The sequence below is a fragment of the Aedes aegypti genome, chromosome 2 (assembly GCF_002204515.2).
Source record: "Aedes aegypti strain LVP_AGWG chromosome 2, AaegL5.0 Primary Assembly, whole genome shotgun sequence".
Classification (NCBI taxonomy): domain Eukaryota; kingdom Metazoa; phylum Arthropoda; class Insecta; order Diptera; family Culicidae; genus Aedes; species Aedes aegypti.
The window spans coordinates 85,158,623-85,180,460 of record NC_035108.1 but is presented as its reverse complement, the minus strand read 5'-3'; the positions used below and the strand labels follow the sequence as shown (position 1 = coordinate 85,180,460).

The 21,838-nt window shown below is 42.0% G+C and overlaps 1 protein-coding gene across 1 annotated transcript; it reads left to right on the top strand.

Moving 5' to 3' along the window:
* The first annotated feature begins 7,598 nt into the window (after positions 1-7,598).
* Positions 7,599-21,613, top strand: LOC5568287 (chromo domain-containing protein cec-1). The gene is made up of 2 exons (XM_001652114.2): positions 7,599-8,315; positions 20,925-21,613. Exons 1-2 carry the CDS (start codon positions 7,739-7,741, stop codon positions 21,479-21,481), a joined length of 1,134 nt encoding a protein of 377 aa, XP_001652164.1. The 5' UTR covers positions 7,599-7,738; the 3' UTR covers positions 21,482-21,613.
* Positions 21,614-21,838: the final 225 nt, after the last annotated feature.

Here is a 21,838-nt window from a genome sequence, read left to right as displayed (position 1 = left end):
TATGGAAGCAATGCAAATGTGCTGGTACAATATACAGAAAAATAGTTTGATGAAAAGGAAGAGTGTTTTTAGTCAAAGGCATGCTGCAATTATTCGGACATACTTCGTTAACGTTGAGTCAAAGGAAGTGCAGTCGAAATTGTGGAGAACAATTTGTTTATAACGTTTCTTACATTACTTTCTGTTACATCTGTCCTTAAAATGGTGAATCTATCAAGTGAGTGACAAGAGCTAAAAATAAGGCTATCGCACCCAGCTCTTTACAGCAACAAGATCAAATGGGAGAAATCCTACGGAAACGGTTTCCGTATGAAAACAATCCATATGCGAGCGTGCGTAGGAACGAGAAAGGTGATTAAACGTCAGATTGCCTTAATAGCAAACACAACATTGATTCAATATGACGTCCAATGTCTTGGTTTTGATTATTTCGAGAGGGACAAAACACATGTTTTTATGAGTAGAGGACATAACTCGCAACGATACCTCGCTGATGCAGTAGATATTTAACGAAATGAATGCATAATAAATTTCCACAAATGAAAGTAACACTGGGAGTCATGAACTTTTACCTATCTTTTGTCTCATTCTAATCATTATTAACAAAATTTTGCAAAAGCAAAAAAACTTATGTTTGAGTACACTGATGAAGCCGAAAATTTATTGAGCTGTGAGCCAGAAACTACCATATTATGGTAAACCGACCAGGAAGTTGGAACCAAAACGGCAACTACCAAAACGATGGAGTATGTATTGAATCATAAACAAGAAAAAAGTATTGCATTGTATGTAGATATATGTGGCATATGCGGTTGAAGATGACATATTCGCTGTATAGGAAGTAGAAAAAAGAAAACCATATGTTTCTAGCGAATAATATTTATTAATATAATGAATTTTGTTTCATTTGAAACCTATTATTATTCTGCGGTACGGGTAGAACTTTTGACCATATTTTATTAAGGAAGGAAGATTAGACAAGAAAATGCTACAAAAGATGATTAGAAAAATATGTTCTAAAATAAACGTATGAAAAAAGGTAAACCAAAAAAAAAAATTAAATAGAATTATAAATTATTCAGCGATGAAAAATTGAACAGGCGAAATTGAGTACAAGTACCACAAAAAGGAGTACTGATGTGACATTCAAAAGGAAATAGAGAAGAAAATTTGTAACCGAAAATGAAAAGTGGAACTGTTCAATTCAGAGGAGAAAATGGTCTGTTTTGAGACAAACGTGAATGAGATAAGTTTGGAATGCGTTGCTTGTTCCGTGAAATTAGTTCGGTGGAAGTTTAGCATTTTGTGGTTCCGTGGCTAGGTGGAAGTGTGGAATGTACAAATCCGAGAACCAGTTTTTGAAATAACAGAAATACTATTGAAAAAACAAGTCTATTATAAAATTTTCGATGTCAAACGAAACATGTCAACTACTTGAAGACTTACTAAACTATCAGCAGTGCAGACTAGAAATCTATGAGAAAAAAGGAGATGTGGTGCCCTGCATTATTAAGATAACTTAATTGATGTGTCACGCTAGAAAATATGTGTAAACCTTGATATTGGAATGTAAACACCTTGACACAGAGGTTAGCATTAACACTAAAATGATTTGTTTTTGATCAGTGTATAGATATGGTAGCGTGGAGAGTTTGTGACGGATCCGTGTGGTGAGTGAACAACTACAACTGAGTGTCCGGGAATTCCGGACACTCAGTTGTAGTTGTTCACTCACCACACGGATCCGCCACAAACTCTCCACGCTACCATATCTATACACTGATCAAAAACAAATCATTTTAGTGTTAATGCTAACCTCTGTGTCAAGGTGTTTACATTCCAATATCAAGGTTTACACATATTTTCTAGCGTGACACATCAATTAAGTTATCTTAATAATGCAGGGCACCACAAGCCGTATAAGCGTTACCTTCAGAGCTAACGAACTCCCCGAAAAGGTAAAATTGTTCTGTTGTGTTAGTAAGGTAGTTCCATTTATCCCGCGAGTCGTTCTATGCCTGAACTGCTTGCGATTTGGACACCAGCAAAACAACTGTAAGGGTGCTAAAAGGTGTGAGAGATGTACTCAGCGACATGAAGACGAATTTGTGTGCGAAAGTGCAGTGATCTGCGCGCACTGTAAAAGCAGTGATCACAAATCCACGGATGACAAGTGTCCTGAACGGAAGCGCCAACTGGACATCAAGAAGTTGATGGCCAAGCGGAATCTCACGTACCCAGAAGCAAGTCAGCAAATACCAATCCTAACCAGAAACATGTACGAGCCACTGAGCACCGACGTCAGCGATTTTCCAGATTTAGCCGAAAGTTTTGCAGCTGTGACGAAAGGGAGATACACGTGGAAGGACCCGATGAAGGAACAGTGGATTAAAACTAATGAGGAGAGAAAAGCAATCCAGGCAGCGGTCAAGTTGCATAAGGATAAACCGAAACCGAACAACAAACGACCGAGGGTAGATAAAAAGGAAACAGCAGCGACAGCAACAACAGAACAGCGAAATGCCATGATTAACGATCGCCTGAATCCATCGGCGGACGGTACAGCACTAAATAATCCGCACAACGTGTCAGAGAAAGAACGCTGGGAGGAAATGTTGAAGGAAGCCCGTAAGGAGGCCCAAAACACAACCCAAAAAACTCTACAGGAAACAATGATGAGTTTTTACTCCGATTTCATCGGTATGTTAGGACCACAAGAAGACATTAAAAGAATGTTCAAAAAGTGTACAGAAAAACACTTTAACCTTGCGAACACTGTGGTTTTGAACCGGCACGGAAACGATACTCAACAGTAAATCAAAATGGCGCCATCAAAGTTTAAGATATTTCAAGCAAACATACAAAGCCTTTTCAAGAATAAAGCAGAAGTGCATCGCATACTCACAGCAAATAACTATACAGCAGCTTTTCTATCCGAAACGTGGACGAATCCAAACATGGAGGATAGTAACAGATATAGGATACCTAAGTTCCACTTTGTCCCACAGTCCAGGGACGACAACTATGGAGGAGCAGGAATCTACTTGAACGTGGACTGGAACTATACCCGGATCGCGGCTCCAGTAGTTTCACAATACACACAGGTAGTAATAATAAAAGTAATTCAGTATGATCTAGTATTATGTTCATTGTATATAAGTCCATCGATCCCCGTGGTGGATTATAATAACGACATCAATAAAATCTTTGCAACCTTGGAGAATTATAAGAAGGTAGTGATTGGTGGAGATTTCAACTCGCATCACATAACGTGGGGTGATGCTACCTGCGATCGACGAGGACAAGCGCTCATGGATACAATTAACCTCAGCAATTTCCTCATTTTGAATGATGGATCTTGCACATTCGTACCTGTGCAACTTAACCGGCGTTCATCCGCAATAGATCTAACATTGTGTTCATCTGATCTTTTTGGATGTGTCGATTGGAAGGTTTTGGACTACGGAGTTGGTGGAGACCATTTAGGAATTGAAATCGAGCTGAATCGTATAGATGTACGTTACCGCAAATTTTTCTTCGACGCGAAGAAAATTGCTGAGGACGTTGGTCAATTGGAACCCTCCCAATTTGACAATGTGAGTGAAATAGGAGTATGTGTAAAGAGGATACGAAAGAAGCATCGCAAGAAAGACACCAAAGAGCCAAAATTTTGGTGGTCACAGGAAGTGGATGAGGCTTGGCGCGATAAAACAGCAGCGAGAAGGGAGTTCAACCGCGTTTCTACCCAAGACAATTTATTGGAGTTCAAACGGAAAGCCGCCGTTTTTCAGCGAAAGAAAAGAGAGGAGATTAGAAAGAAGTTTGAAGAGCTGCCGGAGGAAGTCGGACCTTTCACAGATTCGAAGGAATTATGGTACAAGGTTGGAAAGCTAACCGGAAAGCGTATTCATAGGAGGGAAAACAATACGCTGTATGAAGATGAAACGTCGGCCCAAACATTCTTGGACGTACACTTTGGGAAACATGATCCGAGGATTACCGCACCGAATACACCATGTGGAAATGACGACCTGCTGTGCATCGAGAAGTGGACGAATATTCTCAACAGTAAAAAGAAAACATCAGCACCAGGAGAAGACGGTCTGTCGTACGAGATGCTCCGCCTCCTCAGACCAGATGTGGTAAACAAATTAATTGAGCTGCTGAACGGAATGTGGAGACGAAGCTGCTTAGATGAATCGTTGAAGAGGATAAAAATCGTTGCAATACCTAAACCTGGCAGAGATCAGAGTCTACCTACCAGCAAAAGGCCCATATCGTTGGTACCAACCCTAACAAAAATAGCCAATACGGTAGTTCAAGAAAAGCTCTGTAGATACCTGGAAGAGCATAAGACGTTACCGGAAACTTCATTTGGTTTCCGCAAACATCTCTCCACACAGACTTGCATATCGTACGTCGTCAACTGGATAAAGCAAAGTAAACGAGAAGGCTGCGTTACTGCAATGGTGTGCATTGATCTCACAAATGCATTCAACGCAGTTCAAATCGATACACTAGAGGAAATGCTTTCAAACATTAGAATTCCTCAAGAAATTTTGTCCTGGATATCGTCATTTTTGCGGAACAGACAGATATGCCTACACATGAAGAATAAAACCATCACACGAACAGTCAATGATGGATTACCACAAGGAGATGTACTTTCTCCAACATTGTTCAACGTTTATACGTTGGACTTGCACAAAATCGAAAAAGACGGAGTCATACTTGTGCAGTATGCTGACGATTTCGGCATATTGATAAAGGCTAAAAGTTTGGGTAGGCTAAATGAAGTAGCACAAGAGTACGTTGATGAATTCACGGAAATGGCGAGAACGTTGAACTTTGAGATCAACGCGGAAAAAACCAAAACACTACTGTTTCAAAACAATGACAAACATCTCAACCTGAAGATAAACGGAACAGCTGTCGAATCAGTCCGAAACCATAAGTATTTGGGAATTGTGATGGACAGATATCTCAGTTTCGGTGTGCACATCAAGGACGTACGTGGTAAAGTACAAGAAAGATTAAATATGGTCAAAGTACTGAGCGGTATCAAAACCGGAGCTCACCCAGAAACACTTATTCGCATATACAAGGCTCTCTTCCGGAGTGTATTAGAATACGGATGTGCAATTCACGGTAACGCGAAAGCTAGTAACCGGCGGATACTCTCGGTTGTTAACAACCAATGCCTAAGAAAGATAACGGGTTCAACGCGCACGACTCCTTTGAACACGTTAGTAGCTCTGAGTGGCCAAGAACCAATCGATCTCAGGCAGCAATATGTGTCTGCGAGGGAAATAGTCCGTTGCTTCGCTAGAGATAATATAATTGCTAAACAGTTGCAGCGGATAGTCACAACGGGAAATCAAGATCAAGACTGCCCAAGTAACCACGAAGCTTTATATGAATACTTTATGTTTGCTCTATAGTATGCTATCAGATTTTCTTTTAAAGTGACATAACCTTTAAGAGCTTTATAAAGCATAATTAAAGTGGGAAAGGGCCCCACAACAACCAAATTAATGCAATACTTGGTAAAGCAGTTTTAATGCACAAGCCCTACTAAAGAATCTATGTTTGTATATTTAGGGTTCCTGATGTATATTAGCTTAAAACAATGTATGTTTAGGGCTTGCGTTAAAAATAAACAAAACAATGAATCCATTGACTACCTTTCAATGGGTTTCTTTACCAGCTTAATGATTTTTTTGTTGGAATCAGGATTAGAACCCACAACTAGGATGATGGTGTGCTGGATGCCTCGCGCGTTGGTGTCCTGTGCTAAAGCTGCTGATGTAATAAGGTAGGATAAAAGTTCCTTATAAACGAAGTCATTGTGTGTGTTAACATTACTATTCGCCCAGTTATTACGATTAGAAAGAATTCACTTCCTCACCAAATGAAACATCAATAGAAATAATTTGATCACCATTCTTTCTCGTAGAGGAAATAACAGAACTTAATCCACAAAACAAATCCCTAGCGCATTAAACAGATTTCGTGGGAGAGAAATGGATCGACATTTCCTCTCGCTCCTTATGAATGAAAGAGTCTCATAGATAAAATATAACAATTTTGAATGAATACATATATCCTTAGATCATGAAATGGGGGTTCGGAAATGAAAGAAAGTCATTTCATTATTCTTCCATATTCCACAAATCGTAATGAGCGAGTGCGAACGTGCTCGATCGTCTTACTTATTTATTACAGATCCGAGTGCGTTTAATGAGGTTATGTTATCTTGTATGACAGCATAACTGTATATTCACTCTAAACGCTTAGCATAATGCTATATTAAAATAATGCTACAAAGCATTTATAATGTTAATCAAATGCATCATTGCTTGACAGTTATTGAATAAATGCATGATAACATTATTAATGCAAAAAATGTTGACTTTCGACCAAATTAATGCAATGGTATAATGCTTGTGGTTACTTGGGTGGGAACGTTACTCATATATGGAACAGCTGTTTTTGAAACACCGTGAAACTTTCCACAGTATCTGTAAGGAAAAGTCGCTGAGAATCAACGTAGACGTAGATGTGGCGCCCCACATAGATGGCCTGGTCGACTCCAAGACTAACACTAATCCAGTGAAACTCAAGCAGATGGCTCTTTTCATCATGAATGGTAAATTCAGAGGACGAGGTCGTATATTTACCGATGCGTCCAAGGAAAGTAATGTGTGCGGGATAGGAATATTCATCGAAGGCTCCAAACAACGATTTCACTATAGACTGGTCACTGAAACTAGCATTACGTCAGCTGAACTGATCGCAATAGAAAAGGCTACTAGTCTTATTGACGCATTGCAATTGGGAAACTTCGTCATTTATACTGACTCTAGATCAGCATGCATAATTCTGCAAAATGCGTTGGAGGATAAAAGAGGTGAGGATATAGTTATAGATATCCTTACAATTTGCTCAAAATGGAACACTTCCATTCAATGGATACCAAGCCACGTTGGAATATTGGGCAACGAAGTTGCCGACCAATTAGCAAAAGCAGGACTTTCATCGAGCAATACAATCGACAACAAATTACTCCAAAAGGATGCCCATCTGCACTTCAAACGGCAATTGGACCTACAGACAGCAGAATGGTATCATACGTGTTCGCTAGAAAAAGGCAAAACGTTTTACCAAATACAGCAGACCTTCTCTTCCACCCCATGGTACAACAAAATCCAGTTCAATGGTCGAGAGGTCAGACTCATCAATAGATTGATGTCTGGCCACGATTACTCGAGATTCTGGCTAGCAAGGATGAAGATTGTTTCGGATGCTGATTGCGATTGGTGTCAAGTAGCAGAAACTGCAGAACACGTCATTCTACATTGTCCTAAGTACGGGATACGCAGAATGAATTATAGCTTCGATAATAAATTTGGATCACTATCGGATGCATTCAAATCAAAAGACCTAGAAATCTACAAAGAAATTGCTGAGTTTGTACGACTCATTAAGATGAATCTGTAAATCACTTCCGGCTCCCGGATAACAATTAGGCAGGGCATATAGTCGACCCGACTGGCCCTATCACCAGAACTGCTAAGTCTGGCAGTTCGAAGCAGAGAGAAGAAGAAGAAGAAGAAGTGCTACTGAAAACTTTGTGGAAGGCTTTTTCAATGATAAAATTTTCAAAATCGTTCTAAATTGATATATTGAAATTAGTCACAAACTGTTGCTTCCTATTGAAAGCATCCATTAACGCACAATGGCAAACGAAGAACAATACGTGGTCGAAAAGATTCTGGATAAACGCACCCGACGAGGCGTGGTTCAGTATCTGATTAAGTGGACCGGCTGCGACGAGTCGGAAAATACGTGGGAACCGGAGCGGAATCTGAAATGTGACGCGCTGCTAAAGCAGTTCCACCAGGAGGTAGGACCTCAATCGAATAAGCCTGGACGACGCTCGACCAAATCGCTGCCATCGGATAACGAACAGGTAATCGATAGTCCAGGACCAGTGGTAAAGGTTGAGAAAAAACCCACAAGAAAGGCGGGCAAGAAATCTCTTGAGGCTCCACCGGAACAACAGGTTGAAGCTGACGGTACCGAGGCGGTGATAAAACCAGAAAAAGCGGTAGAGGAAAATCCACAACGTGACGAGTTTTCGCAACAATCCGCCCAGGGGAAAGAAGCTCAACCGAAAAAACGTGGAAAACGTTCGACCAAATCATTGCCTTCGGAAAGCGAACAGGCAATCGATCCGCGAGGACAAAATGCAAGCGTTGAGAAAACGGATGATAAGGAGACGAAGCAGGCGAATGAGCCTAAAAGAAGATCAGGTAAGTAAGCGATCTTTTAACATTCCCTAGAAAACCGTTTCCCAGAATGCATCGTTTTTCAGCAAACCAATCCTCAGAAAGTTACAGTACTGGGCATTTGTAACTTTTTCGATTTTCCATACAAAATAGTCAACGTCAGAGCATTATGTCTCAGTTATTTATGCCTCGATTCAAATGAATCATGAGTTTCTTATTAGTGAACACGTGCATTGCTTCAAGTAAAGGAAAGTCTTAGGCTGTGAACCGTTTCACCAGTTCGTTTAACTATTAGTTAAAATTTGACGTTTCGATAGTTATTTTCTCCTCAAATGGTTAAATTGAACATCGCGGTCGACCCATTTGAGCTTTGACAGTCGAGTAGTTATTTCAGAACAAAGTTGACAGATGATTAGTTATTCTCAAATTCACGGGAGCAGAAAATAACTTTCGAACTGTCAAGTTTAACCATGCTCCAGAGCAGGGTTATTTCTAACCGGAGGGGAAATAACTATCGAGCTGTCAAATTTTAACTAAAAGTTAAACGAACTGGTGAAACGGTTCACAGCCTTAGTATATTGTCGTAGATAGAACTACTGTTTGGTTTGAGAGTTGAACATTGAATGACAAGATTTATTTTTTTCATTTATTATCTAGGGTTACTATGATTAAACTCAGGTCCAAACGCCTACTGCTAACACTCCTCCTCGATTGGATCTGGTAGTATTCCGATCATCTTTCGTATTTGCTCCAAACGTACACGTTGCAGAGGCTTCATAAGAATATCTGCCAGCATTGTTTCGGTTGGACAATATTTCATCTTGATGACTTCTTTTTGCTGCAGATCTCTCACAAAGAAATATCGTACATCAATGTGTTTGCTCCTGCGTTCGATTCGGTCACCTTCGACGAGTTTTATACAACTTTGATTATCTTCAAATACGGTGATTGGTCCAATATCTTCTTCAACAATTTCTTCCAACAGTCGCTTAGTCCAAATTAATTCTTGGCATCCTTCAGCAAGGGAAATAAATTCAGCTTCTGTTGAACTCAAAGCTACGCCTGTCTGTTTTCTCGAACCCCAAGCAATAACTCCTCCTCCATATTTGATTAGGTACCCGGAATTCGACTTTCTGTCTCTGCAATCTCCTGCGTAGTCAGCATCAACGTACATGCATAGGTTCTCTCGTGATGATCTCAGCTTCAGCTTATAATCTCTTGTTGCATACAAATATCTCAGTACCTTCTTCGCTTCATTCCAATCCTGTTGACTCGGTGAACTTGATTTCTGAGCCAGTAACGAAACGCTTACGGATATATCCGGTCTGGTTTGCACTGCTATATACAGGAGACCTCCGATAAGGCTAAGATATCGCGAATTGCTAGATAACGGTTCTCTCTCCTCCTTCTCCTGTAAATAGCTTATGTCCATTGGAACTTTGGACGGCTTCGCATTTTGCAAATTGAATCTTTCGGTTAACTTGCGAATGTATGCTTGCTGATTGAGTTTGTATCCTTCATTGTCTTTCTCTACCTCAATTCCCAGAAAACTTCGTACGTCTCCTAGATTTGTAACGGCAAAGTTCTTCTCAAGCTGGTTGTAGATCGACACAAATTCCTCTTCAGTTGCTGTAATAATAATCATGTCATCAACGTAAATCAGAATAAATTCTGTCTCTCCTCCTGTAGTCTTGCGCTTGTACAAACATTGATCAGTTCGACACTGTTTGAAACCTAACATCTTGAATACTGAATCGACTTTTCTGTTCCAGACCCTCGCCGATTGTTTCAATCCATATAAACTCCTCCTTAATCGACAAACTTTGCGCTCGGATCCAGTGCTGTATTCTTCAGGTTGCCGCATATATATAGTTTCCTCCAGTTGTCCATTAAGATAAGCTGTTTTAACATCTACGTGCTTCACATACATCTTTCTATGGCTAGCAATACTCAGCAACATGCGGAACGTAACTTGTTTGGCCACAGGAGCGAATACTGGCGCGCCGACCAAGAGTTGGCTGCAGAGGATTATGTTGGAATAGCAATCCTGGCAACCCTACCACTACAACCTTACTGGTGTTGCTATGCGCACCTTTGTGTTTATTTGCTTTTAGACTTTGTTTTTCTACCACTGTTAATTATTAAAAGAGACGCCATTAAAGTAAAACGTGTTACAGAGTAATTCCTTCGAGTTTTCCGTTTTAATTCTGTCTTCTGCCCATCCGAAACCACAATAGGTTATGGGCCCAGGTCGTTTCCGAAACGGTTTACGGGTTAACAGTGAAAGTAGTGTTCGCGATGGCCGAGGAAGACCGTGTGGAACGTTTTCACTTCCCAACTAACAATTCAGAGCCACTAACAAGCATGCATGTTTAATTATTGTTCAATAATGGTAATGACAGCTAAATAAAAATTTTGCTCTATAAAGAACTGAGAAGGTGCTTTTTTAACACAAACTTAGATCAATGTTCAACGTTATGCATTAGAATGAACAAAAGTTGAATCGCCACTTATTAAACGTTTCCAAAGATTCTCATTCGACTATTCAATATTGTTTTACTAATGAGCTGAACAAGACATGTTTCCCCTAATTAAAAAGCCAATATTCCACTTAACAATTGTATATGTATAAAAGGATATTCAGAAGACGAACTAACGTTTTACTTGCATCGCACTTCAGCTATTTCCACATGTTTAACATAAGCATGAATAAGAGCTGAATAAGTATCTTATAAAATCCTAATTCAGCTTCGGTATATTATAAGAACAGTTGATCCAATAGAGGCTAAAATGACGATTAACAAACACATTGTTCAGTAATAAATAAGCCTTGTAAAAGCGATCACACTATAGCAAAATTTCATAAAATGGACAAAATATCCGAAACGCGTGTTGAGTTCCGAATGCATTTCAAAGCTTATAACTTATGCTTTCTCAAAACTTTTTGAATAGTCGTTCAGAAAATAAACATGGTCAGCCTCCAGAAATGTAGGATTATTTTGAAAAACAAACATTTGAGCTAAGTATTCCTAGTAGGAGCGAAGTACTGACAAACAAAGCGTGATATTGACTTGATTGACATAAAAGATCTGAAGACAACATCAAAATTTTGTTTGATTTCAGTATGTAGTTAATTTTAGATATCGTTTCCAGATCTCTCAGGTTATTATCACTTTCTGCTATCCATATTATAATTAGCTATTGCTAAGCTTTTTTTGCCTGCTCGGGATGTTGTGCCGTACAATAAAAGTGGACATTTCTTTGACAGAATTGATTAAATAAATATCTATACCGAGCTACATTAAAAATGACATTTCTTCCCAACTGAATAGTGCGATCTAAGAAAAATGATTTACTTGGCCATTTCTGAAAAAAATCTCATGCGTCAAGATATTCGAACATTTTTCTATTCAGGCGCATAGTCTTCAGAACACTTCAAATGATTTAAATATATGCATAATAGGTTTATGAAAAATACAAATCAATAATATAATTAATTAATACAAATATAATTCATGAAATAAATGAATTTCAATTTAAGTTAATATATCATTAAAATTGAAGTTTTGAACAAACTTAAAATTATAAGAAATTAGATTAAGGTGAAGATGCATCGAAGCCAAACCTCAAATTTTCAAGAACATAAATCTAGAGAACTAAACATCCGTTCAAGCTGAAAACTTTATCGATTGGTCACCACCAGCGTGTGACCAATCGATTAGGTTTTCAGCTCGAATCGCTGCGCAGTCTGGTTCTCTAGATTTGTGCTCTTGAAAATTTGAGGTTTGGCTTCGATGCATATTCACCTTAATCATTCCAGACTGATTTCACTTTGTGTGAATAAACATTATTTTTGACCATCATTGACATAAATTTTCTCACTGTGCGCTTAAAATAGCCGACTGAACTCAGCTTGGATCAGCACTAAACAGCAGCTGAATAATATGCTTGTTCAGTTGTTGATTAGCGTACCATGTGTTGATTAGACGATGTCGAATAGAAGCTCAAACAAGATTAATATTCAGCTATGAGAGGTTTATACTTTGCACTGGACGATTCATTCATCAATTCTAGGATGGCGCAGATGGCAAGGCATACCGCTGACGATAGGAAGGTCTCGAGTTCGAATCTAGTATCCAGGTGATTTTTAAATATGGTTGTCATATCATGATAATTGTGTACACTACATTTAAATTGAAGCGCCTGAAAAATATTTTTTTGTTTTTTATTTGTTTTTAATTATTTTTGGACCAGTCGTATAAAAGCTGAACTAAATGTTTGTAAAACGATTTAAAAGCTGAAAAATAAAGTTGGAATTCGACGACATGCTTTAAAGTTTCTCCAGATTTGTGTGAACAACGCCTGAACAAAGGTTGGCCATGAAAATTATTAAAATGTTATTAAACATTATGCTGAATAAAACTGCCATAATGGTGTTTCTTAAATGAGTGAATGTTAGTTGGGTTGCCGCTGTTCGACGGGTCGAATTTCGCGTCGTGGAAATTCCGAATGCAGGTGCTGTTAGAAGAGCACGACCTGCTGGAATGCGTTGAAGCTGATGTTGCTGACGTGGAGGCGCTAAAAGAAGAACCCGGTGATACGCAGGAAGTGAAGCAGCAGAAAGAACGGGATCGAGCCAAGTGGCTGAAGAAGGAAAAGAAGTGCAAAAGTTTGATCATTTCCCGAATACACGACTCCCAGTTGGAGTTTGTGCAGGGAAAACGCACACCGAAAGAGATTTGGTCTGCGTTGAGTAGAGTGTTCGAGCGACGGAGCATCGCCAGCCGCATGCACCTGAAGCGACAGATGCTGGCTCTGCGACACGACGGTGGTCCATTGCAGGATCATTTTCTTCGTTTCGATCGGTTAGTGCGTGAGTACCGCGGTACGGGAGCAGAGATGGAAGAACTAGATGTGATTTGCCATCTTTTGCTCACTTTGGGTCCTTCGTTCGATACCGTCGTCACCGCGTTGGAAACGATGCCAGAGGCGCATTTGAATATGGAATTCGTGAAATGCCGCCTCTTGGACGAAGAAACCAAGCGGAAGGGTATGTGTAGTGACCAGGGGGGTAAGGAATCAGCTGTTTTCGTGGGCTCAAAGCAGCCGAATAAAAAGTTCAAGTGCTTCGGTTGTAAGAAAGAGGGGCATAAGTTGTCCGAGTGTCCCACGAAAAAGAAAGCGAAAAGTGATGAGAAATTTCGCGAGAAGTATTCCCCGAAAGCGCACTCAGCAGAGGCTGGGCCGAGCGGTGTTTGTTTTGCTGCTAGTAGTGGCGACAATGAAGTGAGGGTGTTTCCCGAAGAATCCCGTGTACAGTGGTTCATCGATTCGGGATGCTCCGACCACATCGTGAATGACAGAGCATTGTTCGAAACTCTGAAGCCGCTAAAGTGTCCGGTCGAGATTGCGGTCGCGAAACATGGTGAATCGATAGTTGCCAAACATGTTGGTACCGTTAAGGTGGTGGCCAATGTTAACGGTATGGGAGTGGAATGCACGGTGAAAAATGTGTTGTTCGTGCCTGAGTCGCGCTGTAACCTTTTCTCTGTGGTGAAGGTTGACGAAGCAGGGATGAGAGTAACTTATGAAAAGGGCCGAGTGGTGATTCATCGCGGATCGGAAGTTGTCGCGATGGGCTCGCGTTCCGGTAAGTTGTATCGTCTCGATTTTTACACGGACAAACGTAGTGCGAGTGACTCCTTGATGACGTGTGGACTGATTCCGAAGCGATTGGAATTATGGCATCGCAGATTCGGTCATTTGAACGCGCGAAGTCTCGAGAAACTGATTTCCGGCGGTATGGTTTCCGGACTCGAGCTGACCAGTGCAAAAATGGACAAAAGTGTTGTGTGCGAGCCGTGTGTCGCGGGAAAACAGACCCGGAAACCGTTTCCGGAGCGTAACGAGAAGCGATCGTCGCGTGTGCTGGAGTTAATCCATTCCGACGTTTGCGGGCCGGTAACTCCTGTCGGTGTTGGAGGAGTGAACTATTTTGTCACCTTTATCGATGACTGGAGTCATTTTACGATGACCTTCTTGATGAAGAACAAAAGTGAAGTGTTCGAACTGTTCCAACAATATGAAGCGTTGGTCACAGCGAAGTTCGGCGTGAAAGTGAGCCGTTTGCGGTGTGACAATGGGGGAGAGTACCGCAGCCGTGAGTTTGACGAATTCTGTCGGCGAAAGGGGATTGATGTTGAGTGGACGGTTCCGCATACACCCGAACAAAACGGGGTTAGCGAGCGGATGAACCGCACACTAGTGGAGCGTACGCGGTCAATGCTCGAGGACTCGGGAGTGGAAAAGCGTTTTTGGGCGCCCGCGATTCAGACGGCAACGTACTTGGTTAACCGAAGCCCGTCTCGTGCGATTGGTGATGGTGTGACTCCCTACCTGCTGTGGGAGGGTAAGAAGCCGGACGTGTCGAAGCTACGAGCATTTGGGTGCACTGCTTACGTCCATGTACCGAAAGAGTTGAGGAAGAAGATCGACTCGAAGACCTGGAAGGGTGTTTTCGTTGGGTACGCCCATAATGGCTACCGTATATGGAACCCGAAATCGAAGAAGATTGTTCATGCTCGTGACGTGGATTTCGCGGAGGAGGAGAGTGGTCAAGTGAATGTGAAACCGAAGCAATCATCTAGTGTGGTCATGATGCCTCCAGTAGCCGCTGATGATGTGGCCGAAGAAGCTCCAGAAGCTGTCGGTGAAGCAAGTGGTAGTTCAGCTGGAGGATCAGACGGAGCTGTTTCAGAAGAGTCTGATGAAGAGTTCGATAGTTTTCGCGAAGATGAAGAGGTCGTTCCGGCGGTGGATGCGGAATCCGGCAGACCGCAGCGGCAGAGACGCCCTCCGGTTTGGCAGCAAGACTATGATGTAGATTACGCAGCGTTTGCATACAATGCAGTAACCTACGTTCAGGATGTGCCGAGATCACTTGCAGAGGCGAAGAAGAGAGGAGACTGGTGTCTGTGGAAGAAGGCTGTCGAAGAGGAGATGGCGTCAATGCAGAAGAACCAGACTTGGACTCTTGCGAAGCTGCCAGCAAACCGAACACCGATAACAAGTAAGTGGGTGTTTAAGATCAAGCGGGGAGTAAACGGTGATCCCGACCGTTATAAAGCTCGCTTAGTGGCTAGAGGATTTAGCCAGCGGTACGGATTCGACTACTGTGAAACATACTCACCAGTAGCGAAGCTCGATACTGTAAGGACGATGCTGGCTTTGGCGAACAGGGACAAGATGGTGATCCACCAGATGGACGTCAAAACGGCGTTCCTCAATGGGCAGCTCCAAGAGGAAATCTATATGGTTCAGCCTGAGGGATTCACCGATGGGACAAACCAAGTGTGCCGCCTGCAGAGGTCAATATATGGCCTAAAACAAGCATCGAAATCATGGAACGACCGTTTTCACGGGTTCATGGTGAACCGGCTAGGTTTCAGCAGTAGCCCGAATGATCCTTGCCTGTACTCTCGTAGGATCGGGACTGAGACTGTTATCGTTGTGCTTTACGTTGACGACGTCATTGTGGCCGGAACTTCCCTGAAGGTGGTGGAAACTGTGAAGCGTTGTTTTTCGTCAGAGTTCGAGATGACGGATGTTGGAGAGATCCACAGCTTCTTAGGGATCCGCATCGATCGAGATGTGGAAACAGGAGTTTTACGTTTGAGTCAGCGACAGTACCTGGAGGACTTGCTTCGGCGATTCCAGATGGACGAGTGCAAACCGATATCCACGCCTATGGAGTGTCGGTTGAAACTTCCGAGAGGTGAAGAGGAGAAGCGCACGGTGCAACCGTACCGCGAGCTCGTCGGTTGCCTGACATACGCATCACTTACAACGAGACCGGACTTATCGGCGGCAGTGAATTTTTTCAGTCAATTTCAGAGCTGCCCGACTGATGAGCACTGGTCGTACCTGAAACGTGTATTGAGGTACATAAAAGGGTCATTGGACATTGGACTGGAGTATCGTGCTGATTCGAAAGCGCCGTTACTTGAAGTATTCGCAGACGCGGACTGGGCCAATGATCCGGCGGATCGCCGATCAGTCAGTGGATGTTTGTTCAAGGTAGCTGGATGTTGTGTTGGCTGGATGACGCGGAAGCAACAGGTAGTATCGCTTTCTTCAACTGAAGCCGAGCTAAACGCGCTTTGTGCAGCGGCTTGTTTTGAGATTTGGCTGGTTCGACTTCTCAAGGATTTAGGAAAGGAGGCCAAACTGCCAGTATTCTTCTATGAAGATAACCAGTCGACAATAAGGATCGCGGAGGACAGCAAGAATCACGGTCGGCTCAAGCATGTCGACGTAAAATATCACTTCCTACGTGATCTGGTGAAGGATGGCCGAATTCGTATTCGGTACATTTCAACAGCGGACCAAGTGGCAGATATGATGACCAAAGGTCTCCCTGCGACGGCACTTCGTCGCCATCGTACGAAGGCGGGATTGGTAAGTTGCTGCGATTGAGGAGGGCTGTTGGAATAGCAATCCTGGCAACCCTACCACTACAACCTTACTGGTGTTGCTATGCGCACCTTTGTGTTTATTTGCTTTTAGACTTTGTTTTTCTACCACTGTTAATTATTAAAAGAGACGCCATTAAAGTAAAACGTGTTACAGAGTAATTCCTTCGAGTTTTCCGTTTTAATTCTGTCTTCTGCCCATCCGAAACCACAATAGATTAGCCCTGCCGAGGCTGGTCCCTTGTAACATTGTTTAAGTCGGCTAGGAGAAGCAGTTTGCCTAGGCTACTTCTGCTACACGTGTTGTGCTATATGCACTGGTCCCTTCCCGAAGAAATACCGTAAGGTGGTTCCGGGGAGATGAGGGTCTGAGTCCAAGGGTCATGTCGATGCACTGTTCACCACTTGAGCAATTCTAAATGAATTGCTCATGCACAGTGCATAGGCTGGTTTTAGCGGGTCGTCGTTGGTGCGTCATCCCCGCATTCCCTGAGTTATCTTCTCAGGGGATCTGTTTGCAGATTTCCCCCTTGTAAAAAACAAAAAAAAAAAAAAAGGAGCGAATACTTCATCATAATCCACTCCGTACTTTTGAGTAAAACCTTGTGCGACAATCCTTGCTTTGTATCGGACGACGTTCCCTTTTTCATCGACCTTGGTCTTGAATAACCACTTGCATCCAATCGTTTTCGCACCGGTTGGTAAATCAACTAAATCCCACGTATTATTCTTTAGTAGCGCTTGAAACTCCTCATCCATGGCAGCTCTCCACAGCTCCGCATCATCACTGTTCAATGCTTCTGTTGGAGTTCGGGGATCTTTGATGTTCCGTACTGCCTTCAAACCATGGATTGGTGGTGGTTCCTCATTCGTCTGCTGTTGTTGATGCTCACGACTGGTTGATTCTCGGGATACATCTGTAATTGGGTACGACGGCAAACCTTTGTTTGGAAGATAATAATCGTTATACTTGCCAGGGAATGCGCGCTCCCGTCCACTGCGCCTCAACACCGGTGACAACGGTGGGTTTGAAGTTGTTCGTGGAGGGAGCGCCATTATTGTCACGTCATTGGAATCGTCTGAACTATCTTCATTACTGCTTTCTGTTTGCGAAAAATACTGCGAAACCTCAGATTCTTGCAGTTCGTCGTCATCATCGGGTTCGTCTGGAATCACGCCATTATGGGAAACTTGCAATCTCTCTTCTCCAGTATTGAGTGGCTGTTCATTATTCGAATTAGTAACAGGAATATCTTCTAAAAAATCTAGGCTAACAAAATTGTGATTTCTTGATCGTTTTGATAGATTATTGCCTTTTTCTTGATCTCGTTCCATTGACTCATTGATAAAAAGAACATCTCGACTCTTGAATATGGTCTTCTTAACGGAATCGTATAGACGATAGGCTTTTGTTTCTTCTTCATATCCCACGAATATAGCTTCTTTTGATTTGGCATCCCATTTCTTTCTCTTTTGCTTAGGAACGTGAACCATGACTTTTGATCCAAACACACGTACTCGGGACAAATCTGGTTTTCGTCCAGACCACGCTTCTTCTGGTGTTTGCTTGTGCCCCTTCGTTGGAGAACGATTTACCAAATATGTAGCCGCTGCTACTGCTTCTGCCCAAAAAGCTTTCGGTAACTTCGCTTCAAATAACATGCAGCGCGCTCGCTCCACAATTGTACGATTAACGCGCTCAGCCATACCATTCTGTTCTGGATTGTAGTCAGCAGATGTCTGATGTCGTATACCATGCTTCTTCAAAAGGTTCTGGAAAGCTTTGTTTGTGAATTCCTTTCCATTATCAGTTCTTAACGTTTTCAGCCTTCGTCCAGTTTGATTTTCAGCAAAACTCCTGAATTGGTTGAATGCTCGCATGACTTCGTCTTCACTTTTTCGTTCCAAAAAATACATGAAAATTCGTCTTGTCTTATCATCAGTGAAGGATAGATAATAACGACTTCCACCGAGTGATTTTTCCTCCATGGGTCCACAGATATCAGAATGAACAATCTCCAGAACTTCATCCGCCCTGTGTCCTTTCTTCGGAAACGGCAAGCGAGTTTGTTTTCCCATGGCACATACGACGTAATTTTCAATTTCAGTTTCTTCGAACATAACACCAGACGCTAAACCAGATTTAAGCTGCTTCAAACTGGAAATGTTGAGATGGCCCATCCTTCGATGCCACAGCTGCATGCTTGATGATACACATGTTAAGGACATTCCAGCGCTCTTATCTTCATCGAACTTGAATAGACCTTTGCGAACATCATGAATGCCGGTTGCAATTACTGCTCCACTTGGATTGATAACCTTCACACCATCTCTGCTGAAATGTACTTCATGGCCTCTACGGACAATCTGGCTTACTGATAGCAAGTTATTCGACATCTCTGGAATGTATTTCACGTTGTTGACTTCGATTGGAGGATCTTTTGGACAACATTTTGCTGCTAGCTTGACGATTCCGGATGATTCGATCTTCATCGGTGCCTTATCTGCTGCTAATACTGTACCAGTCGCCGGTCGTTGCTCCGTTAATAAATACTTATCCTTGGTAAAATGATCTGAAGCTCCCGAATCAAAATACCAGGCATCGCCCTCTTCTTCGTTGTTGGTGGACAATACCGCAGAAAATGCAGATCCCTTCTTCTTTCTACAATCTCTTGCGATATGACCGAACTTGTGGCAGTGCTTGCATTTTAGTCCCTTCGGCGGCTGCTCAGCTGACCTTGGATGGTTTGCGCCTTGCTTCTGCTTATACGGGTATACATGCTTACCTACAAATGCGTTTTTTGTCCGACGATGAATGAACTTCCTGCAGTAATTTTGTTTTTATACTATCGCCAGTGATCGGGATACCGGAATTTTCCAGTGCCATCAGCATAGGCTTGTATTCTTCGGGTAATCCAGCTAACAAGAGGGTCCCAATCCATTCTTCAGATATTTCAAATCCGACCCCGCGTAGTTGATGAGCTGTAGAGATGATTTCGTTGACGTAAGAATCCATAGAATCACACGATGAAAGGCTGCTTGTAATGAGTTTCCTCAGCAATCCTACTCGTCTGGTAAGGCCATTATCTTCGAAAGCTGCCTCCAGTTTCGCCCATACCTCGCGGGCCGTCTTCGCATCTTTGACGTGAACGTAATTAACAGGATCCAAAAGTAGAATTATTTTTGCGCGAGCCTTGCGATCTTTGGTTGCATCAATGATAATTTCTCCTTCAGCGGTTGGTATTGGTTTCACAACTTCCCAGAGGTCTTCTAGTTCTAAGAACGTCTCGACAGCGAATTTCCACGTTGTCCAGTTGTCTCTGCCGATCAATCGCTCTATTGAGGGTAGACTTGACAGACTATGACTATGATGAGTAACTTGAGGAAATTCTCTCCTTCCGTGAGTTGCTTGAACACCATCTCCTACACCGCTTACTTCAGAGTTGACTCGTGACATATTTCAGTGGAAATGTTTCAATCTGGGCTCAAAACCTCAAAACAGCCTAAGGCTGTGAACCGTTTCACCAGTTCGTTTAACTTTTAGTTAAAATTTGACAGCTCGATAGTTATTTCCCCTCCGGTTAGAAATAACCCTGCTCTGGAGCATGGTTAAACTTGACAGTTCGAAAGTTATTTTCTGCTCCCGTGAATTTGAGAATAACTAATCATCTGTCAACTTTGTTCTGAAATAACTACTCGACTGTCAAAGCTCAAATGGGTCGACCGCGATGTTCAATTTAACCATTTGAGGAGAAAATAACTATCGAAACGTCAAATTTTAACTAATAGTTAAACGAACTGGTGAAACGGTTCACAGCCTTAGTATATTGTCGTAGAAAGAACTACTGTTTGGTTTGAGAGTTGAACATTGAATGACAAGATTTATTTTTTTTTTTTTCATTTATTATCTAGGGTTACTATGATTAAACTCAGGTCCAAACGCCTACTGCTAACAGAAAGCTAGCTAGCTGACTGTAACTTAAAAAAAACTTAGGTATCGTAAAGTGCCGCGCATTGCCTTATTCCGCACATTTCGCCCAAAATTTCATGGATTTTAAGAAAATGTAGAAATTTGTTTATATTGTTACCTGTATATGATAGTAATACATCACAGTTCAACAAAAAAAAAACCATTAACTTTAATTTTCTGATTCTTTACAAGGACAAGCGGTTGGAGGTCATAGTAAAGCGGTGAAGAAATCCGTGGAGGGAAATTTGAAATGTGATGAGCTTCCGCAATCCTCCCAGGAGAAAGAAGCCAAACCGAAAAAACGGGGACGACCTCGATCCACATCGTTGCCTTTGGATAGCGAGCAAGCAATCGATAAGCATCAAGTGCCATTGGTAAAAATTAACCAAAAGGATGATGACGAAGGTGCAGAGTTGGACGGAAAAGTTGAAATAGAGAACGTAGAGAAGAAGCGCAAGATCACACCGAAGAAGAAATTGGCCAAGAAATCGGTGCAAGAGCAAACGGACGGAAATAGCAACGACGGCAACGGATTTGCACGCGGATACTCCGTCGAAAATCTGGTCGGTATCACACAGGAAGGGGACCAGTTTCTGTTTCTCGTCAAATGGCACCAAACGGACGAAATGGAGATGGTTCCGTCTGCGGAGGTGCGTAAGTTCGTACCGGAAATGATGATTGACTTCTACGAAAGCCGAATCACCTGGAAGCAGAAGAGCGCCAACGCCGACAACCAAAATGCGAAGTGACTGGCGACGATGTTGGTTATATTTTGTTCAACTTTTTGAATTAGGTACATTATTATTTTGTATTTCTACTTAACACTGTTACTACTAAATAACATTGACTGCTCTGATGTGATTTCATATTTCTTATTTTAACTGACTTTAGTTTTATTCATTCGAATAAAGGTTTCGATTACTATCGCAAAAAAAAGACTCCCTGAAATTGCATTTCCCGTAGGAAAACATTGGATTAGATGACATTTATGGCAATCTTTTTAATCATTGACAGTGGCGCGGGAAGTGGGTGGGACAGGTAGGACATGCCCTACTCACAAAAATACCTGGGTAGAACAGTCAAAGAATTGTCCTACCCATGATTCA

Bases quoted from the DNA above. Each gene is read 5' to 3' on its own strand.
- LOC5568287 (XM_001652114.2), top strand. From the start codon at position 7,739: ATGGCAAACGAAGAACAATACGTGGTCGAAAAGATTCTGGATAAACGC. The intron at 8,316-20,924 runs GTAAGTAAGCGA...ATTCTTTACAAG, and splicing joins TGAGCCTAAAAGAAGATCAG to GACAAGCGGTTGGAGGTCAT.